Source organism: Vulpes vulpes, chromosome 2 (assembly GCF_048418805.1).
Source record: "Vulpes vulpes isolate BD-2025 chromosome 2, VulVul3, whole genome shotgun sequence".
Classification (NCBI taxonomy): Eukaryota; Metazoa; Chordata; class Mammalia; order Carnivora; family Canidae; genus Vulpes; species Vulpes vulpes.
The window spans coordinates 86,075,028-86,097,223 of record NC_132781.1 but is presented as its reverse complement, the minus strand read 5'-3'; the positions used below and the strand labels follow the sequence as shown (position 1 = coordinate 86,097,223).

General features: G+C 55.9%; 1 protein-coding gene across 34 annotated transcripts in view; it reads left to right on the top strand.

Annotated features, from left to right (window-relative positions):
- Positions 1-1,960: 1,960 nt before the first annotated feature.
- Positions 1,961-22,196, top strand: part of LIMCH1 (LIM and calponin homology domains 1) — a 300,514-nt gene continuing 280,278 nt past the window's right edge. For 6 of the 34 annotated variants that reach the window (XM_072749121.1, XM_072749113.1, XM_072749117.1 and 3 more), the window contains exon 1: positions 1,968-2,150. In XM_072749121.1, the coding sequence (XP_072605222.1) occupies positions 2,055-2,150 (96 nt within the window). In that variant the 5' untranslated portion in view covers positions 1,968-2,054. Of the gene's footprint in view, positions 2,155-7,260; positions 7,410-18,227; positions 18,376-22,196 lie in introns of those variants that run through there. The other 28 variants (XM_072749141.1, XM_072749123.1, XM_072749120.1 and 25 more) reach the window with 15 other exon arrangements.

Here is a 22,196-nt window from a genome sequence, read left to right as displayed (position 1 = left end):
AATTGGGACTAAACTAAGCTACACTTGGACCCTGAACAGGGTCTTCCCTGTTCCCTTGAACAGGGTCTTCCCTGCCCGGAGCAGTCCGGGCAGCCCCTCCTGCCATCAGCTAGGCTAAGAGGTGAACCCACTTGCTTTAAGTTGGCTTAGACTACTGTGCTCACCAGGGGATGCCCATGCTGTAAATCCCTGCCGGCCAGGCCTGGCCCCCTTCCCCGCCCGGGCCTGGCCTAGCCCGAGGCCTCTCTAGGGTCCTGTTCCCTCCTCACCCCGGCCCAGTCTGCAGGCCCGCCCTGGCTTCCTCGGCCCCCACCAGGCTCATTCCTATCTCAAGGCCTTTGCACGCACCCGGAATTATCTCCCCTGATTGTTGCACGATTAACACCTTTCCCGCGGCCCGTCACCTCCTCAGTTCACCTTATCAGAAAGGCCTGTGACGGTCAGATTGTGCTCCCTAGCAAAACAGGCGGCCGGGCTGCTCAGGGAGGGGCCCAATTTATCAGGACAGCGTTTGGGGAGGTGGGTGGGGGCACAGTAAGGTGGGGAGGCCTTCAGCAGCACCTGGCCTGGGAGCCGGGCTGGCCCAAGAGGTGACCCGGGGCCTCTGAGAACCAAGGACAGGCCCCAGCCGGAGCTGTAGGCCCGGGGGCTGCAGGGGACCGCAGGCCAGGGTGTAGGGCCGCACAAACACCCCGCTCCCCTCTCCTCCTTCCCCCTGACCTCCTGCCCTCGGCCGGGTCACGCAGGGGTCTCCACAATGACCTTCCTTTCTTTCTTTCTTTTTTTTTTTTTTTAAGATCTTTAAAGATTTATTTAGTCCTGAGACACCCAGAGAGGGGCAGAGACCCAGCCCAGGGAGGAGCAGGCCCGCGGTGAGCCCGGGGGGGCTCGACCCCGGGACCGGGGCCGGCCTGGGCGCGACCCCGCCTGCCCCCGCCTGCCCCCGCCTGCCCCCGCCTGCCCCCGCCTGCCCCCGCCCGCCCCCGAGTCCCTGGTTCCTCTCGGTCCCCAGCGCAGCCCCGGGCCCGGCGCCCTCACCGGGCTCAGGGGTCAGCAGGGCGCTCCCCGCAGCAGGGTGGGCTGGGGCAGCTCCTCCCGCGGGGTCACGGGGGGGCGGCAGGTGCGCGGGGCGGCGGGCGGGGACCCCACACACAGCCCCGCCGGTAGCCGGCAGCCTCCCCAGCGGGGGCCGAGCGGCCGGAGGAGGTGGGGCCGGGGGCGGGGCGCGGAGGCCGGGCGGCGGGCACAGCGGCGGGGTCCGGGGCCTGCGCCGGGCGGGGCGAGGGCTGGAGGGGGCGGGGCCGGGGAGAGTCCGGGGGCGGGGCTACGGGCGGGTGGGCGGGGCCGGGGCGCCTGGGACAGGCCTCGGTGCGGGGAGGCCGGGGCGGGCGGGGCGGGGCCGGGGGCGGGGCGCCAGGCGGGAGGGGCGGGCCGGGGGCGGGCCGAGGCGGGTGGACGTGGCGAGGGGCGGGGCCAGGGGCGGGGCGGGGCGCCTGGGACAGGTCTGGGGCGCGGAGGCCGGGCGGCAGGGGCACAGCTGCGGCGGCGTCCTGGGGGCCTGCGGCGAGAGGGGGCGGGGCTATGGGCGGGGGGGCGGGGCCGGGGCGCCTGGGACAGGCTTCGGTGCGGGGCGCCAGGTGGGACGGGCGGGAGGGGGCGGGGCCTGGGCGGGGCCTGGGCGGGGCGCCAGACGGGAGGGGCGGGCAGGGGGCGGGGCCTGGGCGGGGCGCCAGGCGGGAGGGGCGGGCCGGGGGCGGGGCCGGGGGCGGGGCCGGGGGGCCAGGCGGGAGGGGCGGGCCGGGGGCGGGGCGCCAGGCGGGAGGGGCGGGCCGGGGGCGGGGCCGGGGGCGGGGCGCCTGGGACAGGCCTGGGGCGCAGAGGCCGGGCGGCGGGGGCACGGCTGCGGCGCCGGGCGGGGCGAGGGCAGGAGGGGCGGGTCCGGGGGCGGGGCGCCGGGCGGGCGGGGGCGGGGCGCGCTCCTGCGGCGGCGGCGGCGGCGGCGGCGGCCGTGCTCATCCCGGCGGCCCAGCGCTCGAGTGCACGCGGCTTCGCAAATGGCTTGTCCGGCCCTGGGGCTGGAAGCCCTTCAGCCTCTGCAGCCGGAGCCGCTCCCCGAGCCCGCTTTCTGCGAGGCGCAGAAGTGGATCGAGGTAGGTGCCCCCGGCTGGCGGGAGGCCTTGCAGGGGCGCCCGAGGCCCGACCCGCGCACACGGACCGCGCCCGGCAGGTCCAGCCGCCCGCTGCCCCCGCTCCCCCCGCTCCCCCCGCTCCCTCCCGGTTCCTTCGCCGGCGGCTCCGAGCCATCCTCCGGGCGGGCGAGAGCGAGGGGCGCCGCGGCCGGGCGGTGCGCGGGGGCAGGGCGCCTCCCTCCCTCCCTCCCTCCCTCCCTCCCTCCATCCTTCCCTCCCTCCCTCCCTCCCTCCCTCCGTCCCCGCGCCCCGCGCCCTCGGGGTCCTGCCCGCGTCCTGCCCGCCGCGCCCCCGGGCCGGGTCCTGCGGGTCAGGTGCGAGGCCGGGCCCGAGCCCGCAGCACCCACCTGCCCGCCCCACCGCGCGCCCCGGGCGTCCCCGCCGCGCACTGCGCCCCTCGGGTGACCGGGTGGCGCCAGGGACCCCTGGAGCTCGGGGCCGACGCTCGGCGTCTCGGTCGGTGCAGCCCGCTGGCCCGGCGCCGCCCGGATGGCGTGTGCGCGGGGGTCGGGCCTCGGAGGGCGCGAGGGGCAAGGTGACCCCCTGGGATCCTGGGCGGCCTTGCGGGAGGCCCGGCAAGGCGAATGTGACCCTCGGTCGGTGACAGCCCTGCTCGCGGACAGTGGGGGGAGGAGGTGCGGCTGCCAAGCCTGCGAGGACCCAGGCCGCCGCTCCGTGACACCCCTGCAGCCCAGCAGCTCCCCAGAGCCGGGGGTGGGTGCAGATGGGACCCTGCCAGCGGCCTGCACCCCCCCTGCCGCTCTCGGCCCCCGCAGAGCCCTGCCCCCCGCAGGGTCACCTGCTTCAAGCATGAGCCTTAGGCACAGCTTGGAAGCATGCATTTAAAAATAGGGTCAAAGAGATGACTGAACGTGCGGCTCCGTTGACCAAAGCCCCAGTCATACACGTCTCCTACTTCGTTGGCACATGAGGAGATGAGGGAAAGACCCAGGCTTTTAAATTTCAATATGCGGCTGGAAGGGGGTGGGGTGTGACAGGTGCTGTCTGTGCTGAATCCTTGGGCTCACGGGACACACAGGACACGTTTGTAGTCACTGGCTTAGTTGGGAGTTGGAGGGCTGTATTTTGTGTGTGTGTGTGTGTGTGTGTGTGTGTTCTGGACCTTTAAAATATTAAAGTTTTAAAATATTAAAAATATCCTCAGGAGACATTTTGGACGTGGTGGGAGGTGAGGGGAGGGTAGCAGAGCGGAGCAATCTTGCAGGTCTTGAAGGCGAGTAGTTTACTTACCCTCAATATCCCGCACCGTAACTTGTAATTGTACAAATTGTAATTGGTAGAGTCTACCTAGAAGACGGGCGGTCGGCGTATAAATTCCACGCAGGAAAGTGCACACGTCTTCAGTGCACACGTCCCCGAACGCCCTCATGTCTGGACGGTTACAGCCCCACCTAGATCAGGGCCTGCGGCGCGGCCTTCAGCCCGGGGTGGGGGGACCACGGTCTGTTTTGGAGGGGTGGCACGTGGCAGGCCAGACATGCGCGGCACAGGAGAGCAGCTTTTGTCCTGGTTCCACTGGTTTCCAGCAGAAGAAGGGCTTCCCCCGGAAGGCCGAGCCCCGCTGGGCCCCGCGGACGCCCGGCGTTGCTGGCGGGCCCGCCGTGGGCTGTGGGCTCGGACGGGCAGTCTGGGCTCCGCTGGGCTCTGCTGGGCTCCACTGGGCGCGTGCATTATTGAAGCGGCCTATCTCCTTTCAGTTGCGGAGTTCGGTTTCTGGGAAAGGAGAGCTTCCCCTCCCGGGCAGGTAGAAAGGTATTTGCTCCAGGGACAGATAGCAACCTCCCCTCTTCCTTCCCGGACGTTCCTCTTGAGATGTAAATGCTGCGTTTGCAGAGTGGGGATCCCGGAGCCGTAACAGATGGTTCTGGGCGCACTGGCCAGCGAACAAAGATTCCTGGGCTCCTGGGGCGATAACGTGGTACTCGGAGGAGCCGAAAGCCTCGGTGGATTGTTATCTCGAGACAATTGCATCTCCTTTAGGGGCCCCATTGTCTTCGGCAACATCCTCATTGGAAGGGCTTTGTTTTCCACTTTTGTTGGGTCGGTGATTAAGTTTCCCACACGCTCCCCTCCCCTCCAGGCCCCCCACACCCTCCCCCTCCCTTTGAGTAGTCAGGAATTTCACCCTTTCAGAAAAATGTTCCCTTGGGTGCAGCAGGTTAATAAACAAACTTTGCAGCTTGTCTTTCCCCGCAGCCCTTGGTCTTCCTTGAGTCATGGATTGGCGAGAAGAGACTCATTCTTAATAGAGGCTCAAGGGAAAAGCTCCCCGAGCTCACTCGTTAGTGAGGAATTTCTCGGCCTTGGCTCTGGGCGGGCGGCGTGACTGGCAGGAAGCGGTGGCCTGGGAACTGCTGCTTCCACCTCAGCTGGCAGAGGGGAGAGCCGGAATTGGGGTCAACCCCATAACACGGTGCCTTTTTTCCCCTTACGGCTGCAGAAGCAGGCTGCATGTCTTTTTTTTTTTTTTTTTTAAGATTTTATTTATTTATTCATGATAGACACAGAGAGAGGCAGAGGGACAGGCCGAGGGAGAAGCAGGCTCCCTGCAGGGACCCCGACGCGGGACTCGATCCCGTAACTTGGGGATCACTCCTTGAGCCAAAGGTAGACGCTCAACCACTGAGCCACCCAGGTGTCCCAAGGCTGCATGTCTTTTTTTTTTTTTTTTTTTTTTTTTTTTTTTTTAATTTTTTATTTATTTATGATAGTCACAGAGAGATAGAGGGAGAGGCAGAGACACAGGCAGAGGGAGAAGCAGGCTCCATGCACCGGGAACCCGACGTGGGATTCGATCCCGGGTCTCCAGGATCGCGCCCTGGGCCAAAGGCAGGCGCCAAACCGCTGCGCCACCCAGGGATCCCAAGGCTGCATGTCTTAATGTGGGTTTAGGGGCAGGCTTCCAGTATTGATTGTGGCCACCAGCAGGCGGGGGCCTGACTTCCTTCCACACTCCTTTTCTAGAAGAGCCTTTCTCAACAAAGGGGCAGTTAGGACAGCGTAGGGATTGGGAGGTCCGACTCTGGAGCTGGGCAGCCTGGATCTGGATCCCGGGGCTGTGGCCCACTAGCTGTGTGCCCTCGGCCACGCTGCGTTTCCTCTCCTTTTGGTTCTGAATCATTTTCTTTGAAAGCCGGCTTGAGCGCTTAACAGCAGCAAAAATCCCAAAGATGTCGTTGGAAGCGTCCGTGAAACGGAGGCGCCTCGTAGGAACAGCGTACCCACCCCTGGGACTGCTGTGAGAGTTAAAGAAGTTAACATTCTAAGCGGGTGGGAGAGTACCCGTGGGACGGTTGATGGTAGGACCCTTAATGGGTTCTTTGGCTGTTTCTTCCCACCATCACTACCATCATCACCAACACCCCTGTGACCGCCATTGTTGCTGTCTTTCCTACTGCTGTTTTGGAAGAAAATCTTCAGGACCCTAAGTTTCTTACTGTAAAGAAATACAACTCGATTTACACACCGGCCTCATTCCATTCTCTTACCCTTCGGGCTCCTGATACCCGGCCTAGAAGTTAAATAGATGCTCGGACACCTCGCATTCAGAGCGATTTAGGGGATCCGAGCACAACCAGTCATATCTACTCCTGAAATGATCCCGGTGGTCCAGGGAGGCTTAGAAAATAGATCCCTCAACCTCGTGTCGAGTATCTGCGCTTAAGGCCGAGGCTCGTCCCGCAACTCCAAGCAGAGGCTCAGCGCCTGTCCTCCTGCGCACGAACCAGTCATCGTACAAAGAGGGACTGAGTGTGAATAGTCCCCTCCCCGGTTGCAGGGTCTTGTTGGCTCAAGTTGCATCTGCTCCTGGTAGGAAAAAAAGAACCCCTGCCCTCTATTTCCCTTCCTTCCTTCCTTTCTTTTTTTTTTTTTTCTTTTTCTCTTGAGGATACTCATTTTCTTGGTAACCACCGCCCACCCCCCCCCCCCCCACCGCCGCCGGCCCCGCCCGGCCTTTGCCTCTCTGCCCACAGCAGTATTTATCGGTTCTAATCTGTAGCTCTGCTCTGCGGTGCCAAACCCTTTCTGGAGAGACAGATGTCCCTTCAGCTTGGTTTCAGTTGTGATTTGGAACAGGTTGCCAGGCCTTTGGGGAGGGGCTGCGAATTAACGCGGCTCAGGAGTGTCTGGGCTCCTGCAGCTCTCGTCACAGCCTGCCCGTGGGGCCCGGTGCTGAATGCGATCTGATCTGTGACCCAGTGCATGAGCCCTGGAGGGATCGGATCATCGCTTTGGGTCATCCCCCCCTCCCCAGCCCATGTAGAATCGTTCTCCAACTCGCTGGGATCTGACGTTGAAGGTGAAAGGCACCAGAGTCCCTGAGCCCCCCAGGCTGAGAGGGGTGTATTGTTTGGCGGCGGGGAGCCTTCAGGCATAGCCTTTGAGAGAGCCTCGCGTTTAGCGGCCGGTAACACGTGACGTTCGCGGTGTAGTGACGAGCGAACACGTGCCCTGAGTTCTCTGCTGATTCAAGTTCCCCACCTCCGTGGGGACGTGCTGAGTCTTCTCACTGCTGCAGTGGAGCTGTGGCTTGGCAGGTGCCTGTGGGGTCCGGGAGCTGAGGAAGACCCAGGAAACCTCTTCTGCTAGGTCAGGAGAGGAGGAGGGTCTGAATACATATGTAAATTAAGGCGGGCAGCATCTTTCTCCCAAGGACGCGGGAATAATCTGCCTGTTTGTAGACCAGCGGCTCGGGCACAATGCCGTCACGTGGTAGGGGAACAGTGCGGTCCCACACATTTGGGGAAAGGCGATTGGAATAGGAGGTGGGGCTGGCGCTTCTTGCCCCGGCATCTCCCTGGAAACCGAGTTTGCATTCGGGCCGGGCGAGCTCCACATGCAAGATTGAGCTCTGGCCACCAAGGGGGGGTAGGGCGGGGCGTGTGTTCCCAGCCACTGGGTCTCTTGGCCTCCCCACTCCGCCGGTGGGTGACAATGGAGCCGTGATGTGGACATCTGGCTGTGATCCCATGGGTGGCAGTCCGTGCTCGGTGGGGCCAGGCAGCGCCTGCCACTTGGCCTGGCCGCTTCTCTCTTTGCTCTGGACTCTTCTGCAATTGAAGGGTGTTGCAGTTAGGGTACCGGGGTGACGATGGTGCGAAGCTGATGCCCGCGAGGATAAAAGCTGGTGTCTGCTGAGTGCCTACTATGTGCCGGGCACCGGGCTGCGGCGTCTACGTCTCCATGAATCCCTTCTAAGTGAGTACTACTGTTACCCCTATTTACAGGCGAGAAAATTGAGGCCCTGAGATTAAGTATCTTGCCCAAACCTTCAAGTAATTGGCGGAAGTAGGACTTAATTAAAGCACCCTTCCTTCCTTCCTTCCCTCTTTCTTTCCTTCCTCTCTCTTGCCTTCTTTTTCTTTCTTATTTTATTTATTTATTCCTGAGAGACAGAGACAAAGGCAGAGACCCAGGCAGAGGGAGAAGCAGGCTCCCTGCGGGGAGCCCAAGGCAGGACTCGATCCCAGGACCCCGGGGTCATGCCCTGAGCCCAAGGCAGACGCCCAACCATTGAACCACCCGGGTGCCCTAAGCCACCATTTAACTTTTCTGAACATATGCATTGTTAGAGACCCAAAATCTATAGTTGAGGAAATCGGGGCTTTCGGGAATGGGGAACCCCATCCAGAGTCAGCTAGTCAGTGAGTCCTGATTGGAGTCGGGATTGAAATCCAGGCCGTCTGACTTTGCAGCCCTTGTTATCTGATCCCTTCTGTTGCCTCTCACGTCAGGACCAGGTGTCACAAACTCCTGTAAGGACGGAGCTTCCTGTTTCTCTGGCCACGGAGGCCTCCCAGCCCTCCACCCCCCGCCCGTCTGTAGACTTCGGAGGCCGTGGGTCCCCGTGGCTCGTCTCTTTCCCATAGAGCACGAAGGGATGTCCTTTCTCCAGGCTCACGTGTAGAAGTGCATGTGTCTGCGGCCTTGACCACTGCTCTCTCGCCCTCACCTGGGAGTGCTCCCGCCCGGCCAAGATCTCACCTGCGAACAGTTGTGTTGTTGGGCTCAGCCCGGAGGCAGGTCCTTCCAGGAGAGGAGATTGGCAGCCCCGTCCCATCCCCCGGAGCTGAAGGCCCGGAACAAAGCAGCTCTGTGACCTCTGGGGATCCTGCGACCTCTGGGGATCCTGCGTGCATCTTCCAGTCTCACCGTAATCCTTCTGGCCTTCATTTTCATGGTTGAGGACTGAATCGGTTAATACTGGTTGCTCTTTAAACTAGTCTCACTGGAACTAGATTTTTTCTCTTTTATCATTTTTTTTAATTAAAAAAAATTTCTTTTAAAGATTTTATTTATTCATGAGCGACAGAGAGAGAGAGAGAGAGAGAGAGAGAGAGAGAGGCAGAGACACAGGCAGAGGGAGAAGCAGGCTCCACGCAGGGAGCCCGACGTGGGACTCGATCCCGGGTCTACAGGATCACGCCCTGGGTTGAAGGCAGCCCTAACTGCTGAGCCACCCCGGCTGCCCTCTTTCTCTCTCTCTTTTTTTTTTTTTTAAAAAGATTGATTGATTGATTTATGAGAGAGAGAGGGAGAGACTGAACAGAGTCCCTGCTGGGCATACAGCCTGCTGTGGGGCTCCGTCTGACGACCACGAGATCATGACTTGACCCCAAGCCAAGAACCGGGGCGCTTAACTGACTGAGCCACCCAGCCGCCCCTGATTTTTCTTTTTTTTTTTTTTTAATTTTTTATTTATTTATGATAGTCGCAGAGAGATAGAGAGAGGCAGAGACACAGGCAGAGGGAGAAGCAGGCTCCATGCACCGGGAGCCTGATGTGGGATTCGATCCCGGGTCTCCAGGATCGCGCCCTGGGCCAAAGGCAGGCGCCAAACCGCTGCGCCACCCAGGGATCCCTGATTTTTCTTTTTAATCCCAGTTTACTCCTCTGTAGTTCAGAACAAGGTGCAAAACAATTTTATAATATTTCCTCTCATTCGTTCCTAAGGATGTGTGTGTGTGTTTACATGTGAAGCAAAAGAAAGGTATCAGATACGATCTTTTTGGGGCGGAAGGTTGGGTGAGAAAACGCTGACTTCAGTGCAGCCCAATGAGGAAAAGGGAAGGATGAAATAACTTTGTTTTTAAGTGAGTATAAAAATAGTCCAAATTGGAGGGTTACTGGATGCTACAGGAAAAAAAGAATAGTCCTCTAAAAAAAAAAAAAGAAGAAAGACTGACAAGGTATGGGAAAGATGCCTGCCTGGACGCGAGGGGCTGTGCCGTCGGTGTCCCGAGGAAGAAGGACGTCGTGGAGCTGGGCTGTGCTTGAGAACGACCTCGGGAGACGCGTCCTTGTGGCGCTGACCCCATGGGGTGGCTGCTGTAGCCCGGGGAGTTGTCTTCAGTGAGGGGACGGCGGGGCCGGGACCCGGCGTGTCGTGCCGGGTACGTCTTCCCGCTGGCCTTACACTCCCGGCAGAGGCCGCGTCCTTCCACCCGTGGCGGGACCCCAGGGACCGAATGCGGGTCACGCTGAGGAAGCTCCATGCCTCACTGCCCACGTCCTGCCCATGACCGGCGTGGCCACCGGGCCCGCCGAGGACCGGAGGACCGTCCAGCTGCACCCCGCCCGTGCGTCCCTAAATAGCCATCGGGAGGCCGTGTAAGGAGAGACAAGGAGAAACCTGCACTTGTTTCTCTTAAGTAAATGTCAAGGGCAAGGCCTTGTGGCGTTTTTACTTCCTTGACCCAAGGCTGTCATAAAAAAAATCCTCAGCCTTATTTTTTTTTTTTTTAATTTTTTTTTTAGCCTTATTTTTCTTACCAAGGCGTCGAAGTCTTATGTATTGCGCGGAGCACACAGCTCTCTTTTCCTCCCCCGGATAAACATTTGCAAAGAATGCTATTCACACAATTATCTTCTTCTAGTGGGAAAGTGAAGGGTAAGGCTATGGTAGGCTCGGCCAGACTGTTTAAAATATGAAAATAATTATTTGGGGCACCAGGCTATCAGTCATCTGTAAGTTCCCTCCAGTGCAGACGCTAAAAATAAGCACATGGTGAAAGTAAACATCAATGTGTGAAAGTATTTTAAACAAATTTTAAACCTCGTTTCCTGGAAAGTAGCTGCTGGAGCCGCCGGGGCGAGCGGGGCCTTGGCCGGCGAGGCCTAAGCCTGGCTCCTGTCCATGTGGGGCGCATGGCCTCGCGCGCTGGGGGCTCGAGCTGGGGCACAAGCACGACTCGGGACACGCGGAGTGAGGACAGGAGACGGGGCTGGAGGGAAGGGGTCCTTGAGGCAGACGAGGGCCCGGGAAGTGTCGGGTTCACGCGCAACCCTTGACGGGTTGGGCAGGTGGGGCGTGAGGCGATGCACGTGTAACGTGTGCTTGGGCTGCGGTGACGCACTAAGGAAAGGGGGCAGAGCCAGGTGCAGGACCCCCAGGTGCCCTGAAGGCGGGGTGGGGGGTGTCCGACGTGCCGAGTATTTGGGCGGCCCGTTGGCCGGGTGCTCCCCGCGCCTCTCAGGACCCGGCCCACCTGCCCTCCTGGGAGGGACCTGCCCCGCGGAGGGGAGAGGCCTGGAGAAGGCTGCCGGCGCCCTGTGAGCGAGCCGAGCGCCTTGGCCCAGGCCCCTGGGTGACAAGTGCGTGTCCTCTCGTCAGGGAACCTGCCCCAGGCTTGTCTACAAGAAGGCGCTTTTTGAGCACAAGTCCCCAAGTCTGCAGGTGCGGGGCTGGTTTAACAACTGGACACCCCCCCCCCCGCCCCTGGCGTCTCGTGGTTCCACGCGGCTGCTGCACACTCATCATCAAGTCATCTGTCCAGAGAGAAGGACGGAGGACTAGGCAATGAAGAGCACATCCTTCTAGAAAAGTCCTCCCGACACTTCCGCTCACGTTCATCGCCCAGATGTTCAGTGACATGGCCACTGCTGGTCACAGGGAGGCTTGGGGGTCCTCAGGCCGTACACCGGGTTCTGTTCATCTGAGGAAAGGGGAGCCTGGGGGTGTCCTTTCTCCACTTCCTGGGGGGCAGATCCTTGCCAGACCGAGCTCAGATACGTCGGCCTCCGAAGCTGACTCCCCGATTCCTCCCAGCCCGTCAGTCCGTCCTGTCCGTGCGCCCCCGGCGCCGAGTGTCCCCCTCTGTCTGAAGCGTTGCTGTAGGTCAGTGGGCCGAGCATGTGCCCAGTTAGACGGCCTCCTCTGGGGAGCCCTGGAGGTCTTGCGGCCCGGCCTGCACCTTCCTGTTGCTTCGTTGAAGATTTTATGTATTTATTCCCGGAAGGCCAGAGAGAGGCGGAGACACAGGCTTCCCGCGGGGCCCGATGCGGGACTCGATCCCGGGACCCCGGGCCCGACCGGGTCTGCGTCACGTGGCCGCTCCTGCTCAGTGTGCTCCCCGCGCCCAGGGTTCCCGGGAGCCTGGGCCCAGCGCATAGGCCCCCTCGTGGCACAGAAAACAGACTGACAGGAAGCAAGGTTGCTGGGATTTTTTTTAAGACATTATAAAAAGCAGTTTGCCGGGGGTGGCCCGGAGACAGCCGCTGATTGGACGGACCCTGGGACCGTGATGTCACCGCTGGCTGCAGGCAGGTGCTATCAGTTGGAGGAGTGACTTGGGTGGCCAGCTTCCCCTCAGGTGGACCGCCTTGGGCAGCCCCCCTGTTCTTTAAACACATGCCCCCGACGATCTCGCCTGGGACCCTCCCCTCTCCCTCCTCCCTCGTCCCTCCTCCCTCCAAGCCCCCAGCTGCCCCTCTTCCCTGTTGAGGCGTCAGGTAATTCCCACCTCTTAGTATGAAAGAAAGACCGGAGCACGTCTGCTTACAGGATATCCCCCCCAAAAAAGCCCTGAGGCATTTCTAAAAAATTTTTTCTTATTTTTAAGAATTTTTGAAAAAAATTTTGTTTTATTTTTTTCAGTGAAATACAGTATTTTTATTCTATAAATAATTGTCCAACATCCCTGTACGTGTTATACTATGAAAAATATACAATTGGGAATACATAGGTGATTTCTTTAATTTTTTTTTAACTGATTGTATTTCTTTCTTATTAATTAATTAATTTTTTCAAAGATTATTTATTTATGATAGAGAGAGAGAGAGAGAGAGGCAGAGACACAGGAGGAGGGAAAAGCAGGCTCCATGCCGGGAGCCCGACATGGGACTTGATCCTGGGACCCCAGGATCATGTCCTGGGCCAACAGCAGGCGCTAAACTGCTGAGCCACCCGGGGATCCCCTTTATTTTTAATTTAAATTCAGTTAACATGTAGTGTCTGGTTAGCTTCAAGGGCAGAGGTCCGCGATCCATCAGTCCTCTACGACACCCAGAGCTCATCCCATCACGTGCCCTCCTCTGTGCCCATCACCCGGTTACCCCGTTCCTCACCGCCCTCCCCCGCCCCATGACCTTCAGTTCGTTTCCTGTGATTAAGAGTCTCTTATGGGTTGTTTTGTTTTATTTCCCCTCTCATCCTCTGTTTTGTTTCTTAAATTCCACATACGAGTGACGTCGTATGACGATCGCCTTTCTCGGATTGACTTATTTTGCTTAGCGTAACCCCCTCTAGTCCATCCCCCTGTAGTCCATCCATGTCATTGCAAATGGGAAGGTGTCATTCTTTTGGACGGCTGGGTACGTATAGACCGCAGCTTCTTATCCATCATCCGCCTGGGGCCCCGGGGCTCCTCCCGCAGCCTGGGTGTTGGGGACGCTGCTGCTGGGAACACTGGGGTGCAGCTGCCCCTCCAGATCGCTGTCTCTGTCCCTTTGGGGTAAATCCACAGCAGCGCACCTGCTGGCCGCAGGGCAGCTCTGCCTGGAACTTCCTGAGGAACCTGCCTGCTGCCCCGTCCCGGAGCCGCTGCACCAGCTGCGTCCCCCCACAGCGCAGCAGGTTCTTCCCCTTCCCCTGCCTCCTCCCAACCTCTCATGTTTCCTGAGTTTTTTTTTTTTTAGCTTTTGTCTTTTTTTTTAATATTAAATTTATTTTTTATTTGTGTTCAATTTGCCAACATACAGATTAACACCCAGTGCTTATCCCGTCAAGTGCCCCCCTCAGTGCCCGTCACCCATTCACCCCACCCCCCGCCCTCCTCCCCTTCCACCACCCCTAGTTCGTTTCCCACAGTTAGGAGTCTTTATGTTCTGTCTCCCTTTCTGATATTTCCCACACATTTCTTCTCCCTTCCCTTATATTCCCTTTCGCTATTATTTATATTCCCCAAATGAATGAGAACATACAATGTTTTTAACTGGGGGATCCCTGGGTGGCGCAGCGGTTTGGCGCCTGCCTTTGGCCCAGGGCGCGGTCCTGGAGACCCGGGATCGAATCCCACGTCGGGCTCCCGGTGCATGGAGCCTGCTTTTCCCTCTGCCTGTGTCTCTGCCTCTCTCTCTCTCTCTCTCTCTCTCTCTCTCTGTGACTATTATAAATAAATAAAAATTAAAAAAATCTTTAAAAAAAAAAGAACAATGTTTTTAACTGTAGCCACTCTGCCAGGTGTGAGGTGGCACCTCGTTGTGGTTTTGGTGTGCATTTCCTGGAGGAGGAGTGATGTGGAGCATCCTGCGGTGCATCTGTTGGCCACCTGGACGTCTTCTTTGGAGAAATACCCGGTTGTGTCTTCTGCTTAGTTCTTGATCGGATGATTTGTTCTCTGGGTGTTGAGTCTGTTGAGTTCTTTATAGATGTTGGTTATCTGAGGAGACATTTGCAGATATCCTCCCCCGTTCTGCTGGTTGTCTTCTGGTTCTGTGGATTGTTTCCCTCGCTGCGCAGAAGCTTTTTACCTCGCTACGTCCCCGTAGTTCATTTTTGCCTTCGTTTCCCTCGCCTTTGGAGACGTGTCCACCAAGAAGTTGCTGTGGCCGAGGTCACAGGGGTCGCTGCCTCTGTTCTCCTCTAGGATTTTGATGGGATCTTGTCTCACATTTAGATCTTTCATCCATTTTGAGTGTATCTTTGCGTCTGGCATAAGAGAAGGGTCTAGTTTTATTCTTCTGCCCAGTTTTCTCAGCACCATTTGGTGAAGAGACAGTCTTTTTTTTTTTTTCCATTAGATGTTCTTTCCTGCTTTGTCAGAGATTAGTTGCCCAGAGTTGAGTTGAACCCATTTCTGGATTCTCTGTTCTGTTCCTCGATCTGTGTCTGTTTTTCTGCCAGGACCACACTGCCTGGGTGATCACGGCTTTGTAAGTACAGCTTGACGTCCAGAATCATGATGCCTCCAGCGTTGGTTTTCTTTTTCAACGCTGCTTTGGCTATTTGGGGTCTTTTTTGGTTCCATACAAATTTTGGGATTATTTGTTCCAGCTCTGTGAAAAAAGTTGATGGTATTTTGATAGAGATTGCATCGGATGCATAGATTGCCCTGGGTAGCATAGACATTTTAACAAAATTTGTTCTTCCAATCCATGAGTGTGGAACATTTTTGCATTTCTTTGTGTCTTCCTCGATTTCTTTCATGAGTGTTTCATAGTTTTCTGAGTACAGATCCCTTGCCTCTTTGGTGAGGTTTATTCCCAGGTATCTTATGGTTTTTGGTGAGAGGAAAACTTCTAATATGGTGATAACCTGTGTGATTATTACTAGGTAGGTATTTTTTTTTAAGAGGAGAATATCCCATAAAAGCTAATGGCCAGTAACTGGAATAAATAAATGACCACAGCTATGAACATCATTGTCATGACCCAATGGAAACACTGAGAAATAGCATCCTCTCTGCCTTTCCTGCAGAAAACTTACAAGGGCTCTTTTGGAGCTGAATGTTGTCATCAACCAACAGATGTGGTTGCTGCCTATTTCCGCAGAGACCTTGTAAGATGTAATAAATAGGAGGGCCGGGTGACAAGTGGCGTCTGATTCATCGTGTTATGAGAGAGTTGGCAAAATGTGATAACACAGAGTGATAAAGCGGCTAGTTCAGTGCCAAATTGTGCCTGTGCCAGTCTAGTCCCTTGTTTGAGTTAATGGGAAGTCGTATCTGTGTATCACACCTGGCCCGGTGCCTGGCACAAAGGTAAGTGCTGTTTTATGCCCATTTTACAGATGAGAAAGCTGGAATACAGTTAGCTGATTTGCCCGGTGTCATGTAGCTAATAAGTGGCAGGGCTGGAATTTGTACCCGGGAGGTCCTGTTTCAGAGGTGGAGCTTCAGCTGGTGACTGATGTAAAAGCAAAACTCTTAAAAATCATGGTCTGGATTAACTCTCTAACCAACCCCTCCGCTCCCCCTCCTCTTTCCCGTAATAGCCGTTTATTGAGCACTTTCTTTGTGCGTGGTGCCATCAGTTGCTAGGAGACCGCTCTCTCTGTGCTAGTCACTTCCAGGGTTCTTACTGCTTTTGTCAGTGTTCGGTTATGAAATTGAATGGGGCTTGAGCCTTCTGCCTGAAACCTATATTTTCCATAAGCCCTGTTATTTTTTTTTAGGTTGTGCTTTTGCAAAACACAAGGTTGTTGGTTATTTGTCTTCCTTTGGGACAGTGTCCATTCATTTTCAGGGGCGTGTGTATTCTTTTAGAGTAGACATGCTTGGATCTCCGTGTTTTGTGCAGACTTTACCGTCTTTCACTCACGGGCTCAGACATACAGCTGTAATCAGGAAATCTGAGGTCTTGGGTTATAAAGCGACTTTTTAGAGAACTTCACATTTCCTATCTACTGTCAGAAGACCTTGCGGGGTTACATTCCACCGTGAAAGATGGACCCTGAACACAGAGCTCCATGCACGATACGTGTTCAGAAAGGGGAGAGCAGGGTGTGTGGACGGTGGAGAGGCTGGGACCACCCTTGGTCTATGGGGCCTGGGTCAGGCCTCCAAGGAAGTGCTGTTTAAGCAGAGACCCAGAGGGTGAGCAGGGACTGGCCAGGCAAAAAGGAGCAGGATGTGGGAACCCTATGAAGGAGTCCAGTAAAGCAGGAGTGTTGGGAGTCAGAGGTGCAGGTGCAGGATGTAGCTGCCATAGGTGGAGGGGGAACTGCTCAACCCTCAGGTAGAATATAGGGGTCCTCAGTGCTGCTGGCCTGGGCCGGAGGGCCATGCATGGCTGTCAAGGAGGTAGGGTCTTCTCCCAAACTCCCTCAAATTACCATAGCCTGTGACAATAGTTTCTGAGGGCTGGTAACCCCGTCGGCCCCGTTCTAAGCACTTCACTTCTCACCCACCCTGTGAGGCAGACTCGAACTCTTTTTATTTCCACTTTAAGGAGAAATAAGTAAAGCCACATAGTCATTAGATGGTGAAGCAGACCTTCAAACCCAGGCAGCCCGCCTGCTTCACCTGTGCTGGTCACCCCCGTGCTATGGGGTGTGATATGGGCTCCTCACCAGGGGCACCCTTGAGGAAGAGTGGCAGGGGCAGCATAGCGAGGAGTGCAGGTGGGGCTGGGGCTGCCTAAGGATGCAGGAGGCCATTGTTAGCCCTAGACATGCTTTCAGTATTTTCAAAGAAAACCCCCCAAAATGAATGTCTTCACTCAATACCCTGCTGGATAGTTGCCACTCGGGAAGGAGAGGAATCTTATCCAAACGAGGCTCTGGGCACGTCCCCAACCCCACATTCTAATGCATAAGGGAACCCCGGGCTCCAGGTGGCCCGATGAACCCTGGTGGTGTTCTGATATGGTGGGTTACTGACTTTTAACTACCACCAAGAGTCATGAATTGTATGATGCCAAAATTTTTTTTTTCCGTTCATTTGGTTTTATATGAGCGTGTGTTGCATAGTTTTTCATTCACGTTTTTTGGGTACGTGTTTCAGTTAGTATCCTGATGGTTGCAACCAAGAGAAATCCAACCCAAACTGGCTTGGATAGGAGGGCGGTTTACTGGCTCGTTGGCAGTCTGGCGGTAGATCCCTATTTCAGAGGAAGCTGACTCAGCAGCAGAATGTTATCAGTGAGGACAAGGGTTCTCTCCGCCATCCCTGAGCTGTGCATCGCAGGACTGTATGCTTAGGAATTACGCAGCACATCCGCACCTGTCCTGCGAGCCCCAGAAAGTCTAGGCTCCTCCAGCTGAAGGCTGACGGGGCAAGAACGGTTCCAGTCCCCGCGTTCTCCTTTTGCCTTCTAGGCAGGAAGGGAACACATCCCCCTCTTGGTCACCAGGGGAATGGATGAGTTGACTAGCTTAAGCCAAACTGGCTCCACCCTGGTGTATCTCTAACGAAGATCGCGGCTGCTACCCTGTAATGAAGCGCTGGGCTCCCGAGAGCAAAATCTGGGAAGTAGACCCAAGGAGGCCACCAACAAAGTTACCAACGTTTTAATTAAAATGTGACAGTATGAGACACTCTTAATCATAGGAAACATACTGAGGGTCATTAGAGGGGCAGGGGTGGAGGGGACGGGGTAACTGGGCGATGGGCATGAAGGAGGACACGGGATGGGTTTGTATAAGACTGATGGATCACTGACCTTTGCCTCTGATACTAATAATACATTATATGTTAATTTATTGAATTTAAATAAAATTAAAAAAAGAATAATAAAGATAGCATATAGGAATTCACACACATGGGTGGCAAGACTTGAGAAAAGCAAGGAAATAATTAAAATAAAAAACTCAGAACAGTGGCTACGTCTTGGAAGTGAGTTTGAGGGATTGACAAAAAAAAAGGCATTCATCAATTGTTTTATTCCGATTTTTAAAAAGATTTATTTATTTATTTATGATAGACAGAGAGAGAGAGAGAGAGAGGCAGAGACACAGGCAGAGGGAGAAGCAGGCTCCATGCAGGGAGCCCGAGGTGGGACTCGATCCCAGGTCTCCAGGATCGCACCCTGGGCCAAAGGCAGACGCCAAACCGCTGAGCCACCCAGGGATCCCTTATTCCGATTTTTATAAGACTAGAAGAGGGTCGGTTTTAAAGATGTCATTAAATGCAAAGTGCTCAACCCAGCACCTAATTGGTTCTATTAGGTATGAAAATGCGATTGAATGATTCAGAAGTGTTAACAGGTAATATAGCTCACACGAGTCAATAGCAAAAATCCCAAATAATCCAATTTAAAAATAGGGAGAGGAATTGAATAGAGATTTTTTTCAAAAAGGACCTGCCGATGGCCCACAGGTGCCTGAAGAGGTGCTCCATCAACATCACTCATCCGCAGGGAAATGCAACTCAGAACCGCAGTGAGACATCACGTCACACCCGTTGGGATGGCGATGGCACCGCCCCGGAGAGCGGAAGCAGCGTTGGTGAGGAGGTAGAGGGACAAGGGCCCTGGCGCCCTGGGGATGCAAATTGGTGCGTCCACTGTGAGAACAGTATGGAGGCGGCTCAAAAATTAAAAGCAGAATTATCAGGGGCACGTAGGTGGCTTAGTCCTTTAAGCCTCCAGCTCTCAATCTCAGCTCAGATCTCCATCGCAGGGCGAGAGCTCAAGCCCCACGTTAATTAATTAATTAATTGCGAGAATTACGATATGACCCAGCAGCTCCACTCCTGGGTGCAATACATCCAAAGGGAATGAGAACAAGATACCAGGGGCGCCTGGGGGACCCCGTGGGTGGAGCGTCTGCCTTCTGCTCGGGTTATGATCCCGGGGTCCTGGGATCCAGTCCCACGTGGGGCTCCCCACTCAGCGGGGGGCCTGCTTCTCCCTCTGCCCCTCCCCTACTCCGTCTTGCAAATAAATAAATAAGTAAGTAAGTAAGTAAGTAAGTAAGTAAATAAATAAATAAAAAAAATCTTAAGAAACAACCAAAACCCAAGATACCAAAGAGGCATGTGCACTCTCACGTCTCGTGCAGCACTGTCCATGCTGGAGGAGATACGGGAACAATCCAGCTGCCCCCCCCCCCCAATGGATAAAGAGGTGAGGCGTGGTAGGTCCCACACAGATGCACGCGGCGTGGACATGTCTGTAGTGTCCACACCCGCACGTATCGCATGGTCGGGTGCCGCCAGAGAAAGAGGGAATCCTGCCATTTGTGGCAACGTGGGTGGCCGTGAGGGCACGACTGGGTGAGGCGCCCACCCCGGGGAGGGACACGGGGGGAGCTGGTGAAAGGGCCCAGGCCTTCGCGGGGAGAGGAACGGGGGCTGGGGCTCTGACTGTGTTGCAGCAGCGAGCTCTGCTGCGAGCAGAACTGAAACGTCCTCAGGTGTCCTTGAGCATCTTCTCACGTCTACACGTGTCCATGTACTTGTGTGACACGCGAGGTGGCGCGTTATAGTGGCTGGGCGAGCGGGAGCCTTTCTCAAGGTCACACGTCAGGTTACCACCTGTGCAGCTTTGAGTGCCTTACAAGTTTTGTCAGTTTGCCTCCGTAAAGTGAGGGAGAGAGTCGAGGAAGGTGCACCTGGGCCTCAGTTTCCCTTTCTGCTCATGAACGGACTTTAGTGCCGCGTCTTCAAACAGCAGCTTGGGAAAAACATTCGACTTGAAAATCCTCGGCACCGGGATCTGCTTGGTGTCCCCACTGAGTTCCTATTCCTCACCTGAGGGTGTCCTTTGGGGGGACCTGCGGGCTGCAGGGAGGACTCCGTGGGTTGGGGGGAGGACCCTGCGGGCTGGAGGGAGGATCCCGCGGGCTCGGGGGAGGACCCCACAGGCTGGAGGACCCTGTGGGCTGGAGGGAGGATCTCGCAGGATGGAGGACTCTGCAGGCTGGAGGGAGGATCCCGCGGGCTGGAGGGAGGATCCTGCGGGCTGGGGGGAGGACCCCACAGGCTGGAGGACCCCGTGGGCTGGAGGGAGGATCTTGCAGGATGGAGGACTCTGCGGGCTGGAGGGAGGATCTGCGGGCTGGAGGGAGGATCCCGCGGGCTCGGGGGAGGACCCCACAGGCTGGAGGACCCCGTGGGCTGGAGGGAGGACCCCATGGGCTGGAGGGAGGACCTTGCAGGATGGAGGACCCCGCAGGCTGGGGGGAGGATCTCGCAGGATGGATGACCCCGCGGGCTGGGGGGAGGACCCCACAGGCTGGAGGACCCCGTGGGCTGGAGGGAGGACTCTGCAGGCTGGAGGACCCCGTGGGCTAGAGGGAGGACCTCGCAGGATGGAGGACCCCACGGGCTGGAGGGAGAACCCCGTGGGCTGGAGGGAGGACCCCATGGGCTGGGGGGAGGACCTCGCAGGCTGGAGGGAGGACCCGCGGGCTGGGGGGAGGACCTTGCAGGATGGACGACCCTACGGGCTGGAGGGAGGACCCCGTGGGCTGGAGGGAGGACCTGCGGGCTGGAGGGAGGATCCCGCGGGCTGGGGGAGGACCCCACAGGCTGGAGGACCCTGTGGGCTGGAGGGAGGACCTTGCGGGCTGGAGGGAGGATCTCACCAGATGGACGACCCCATGGGCTGGAGGGAGGACCCCGCAGGCTGGAGGGAGGAGCCCACAGGCTGAGGGGAGGACCCCGCAGGCTGGAGGATCCCACAAGCTGCAGGACCCCGCGGGCTGGGGGCCACTGGCTGTGCCCGGTGGCGGTCATCCCCATCCTCCGGCCCAGGGCCCCGGATCGGCCGGGTGCAGCAGGTCTCCTGCGAAGCTGGTGCACGAAGGAGGAGGGTAAAAATAAAAACCAGTAGGCAGCCTGCCTTGGGTCAGGACCCCTGAAGCTCAGTGGCTGCTGGTCCTTGGTGGGATTTTCCATTCCCTGCGGTTGTTGACGGGGTCGTGGTGGTTCCGGTGATGGTTTGCAGGTTACCGGGATCCGTCTCAGCAGTTGCCCGGCCGGCGGGGCACCTGCCTCACTGGAGAGGGTGCTTGGAGTTTACGACCCTTGCCCTTGACACGAGCTTCTTATTTGCCTCATTACTTACCATACAGCCTTCAATCAACTGTTTTTCCAAAGGCACCTCTTCTACGGAGTTACTCCTCCACCGAAGACGCTCCCCTCCCCGCCGCTCCTTTTTTTTTTTTTTTTTGGTTAATACATTGAAATGAGCATGTCATTATAGAATCTTTAAAAAATATGGTTTTCTTTGTAATATGAAAAAAAAAAAAAAGAGTAACGGTGTTTCAGTATTGTATCAATGATCCAAGCAGAGCAGTTTTTCAATCTTGCCGTTCTTTGGGGTTTTGACCTTTGTGTTTTTTTTATTCATTTATTTTTATTTTTATTTTTTTGATCTTTGTGTTTTTAAAGTGGCATTTGCTGGTTTTTAAAGCTCTGGTCCCTATTATTAGAAATACTGAGATTTTATTTTTGGCATTTGACTAAGTTTTTTTTTTTCTTTTGGTGCTAATGCAGATTCCATATCCTGTTTTCCTCAGTTTACAGGTAGCTTTGAGCTATGTGGGATTTTTTTTCTTCCCTCCTCCTGTAAGCTTTGTGGCTCTTAAGGTAGGCATCTCTCTGTGATCTGTAGAACGAGGTCAAATCCCCCAATGGCATTTGCTTGGCAGTGGCAATTGTAAAGAATATGAAACATTTATATTTAAAATATGTGAGAAAAAAATAAAATATATGAGAAATATAGGTATAAGTTATTTAAAAGAAGTAAAATGACTTTGAAATACCTAACAGAAACGTTTCTGAATTTTTTTTTCCTGCAATGTTTATATTATCCTGCTAGCGTGGAATAAGAGTTCTTCTAAGAACTTTCTTACATATTCATTCATTAAGTCATGCATTTACAGACATCTTCAAAGAGACTGCTAATGGCCCCGGGTTTCTTTCTGGGGCGGTGGAAGTATTCTTGAATTAAGGAGCAGTCATGGTTGCCCAGTCATCTATAGTATTTAGTGAAAATACTAAAAAATTCTGATATATGCACTTTGAAAGGCTGAGCTTCTGTTATAGGAGTTGTATCTCAACGGTGTTAGGGTTCTTACTGTTCTAACCACTATGCTTAGCCTTCAAGACACGGAAATAAGGCTTTCGGGTACGGGGAAGTCAGCTCTAGGTACGATGGTGCAACGATCCACCCCCAACACCCGGTGGGAGACGGTGATGGTTTGCTCTTTTCTGGCCACAGATCAAGGATGGTCCTGCCTCTGGCTCTGGGTTGGCCGCAGTCCGCTCAAGGCCGTGGGTCGGGTTCAGGTCGGCTCCGTGTCTGCGTCCTCTTCAACCA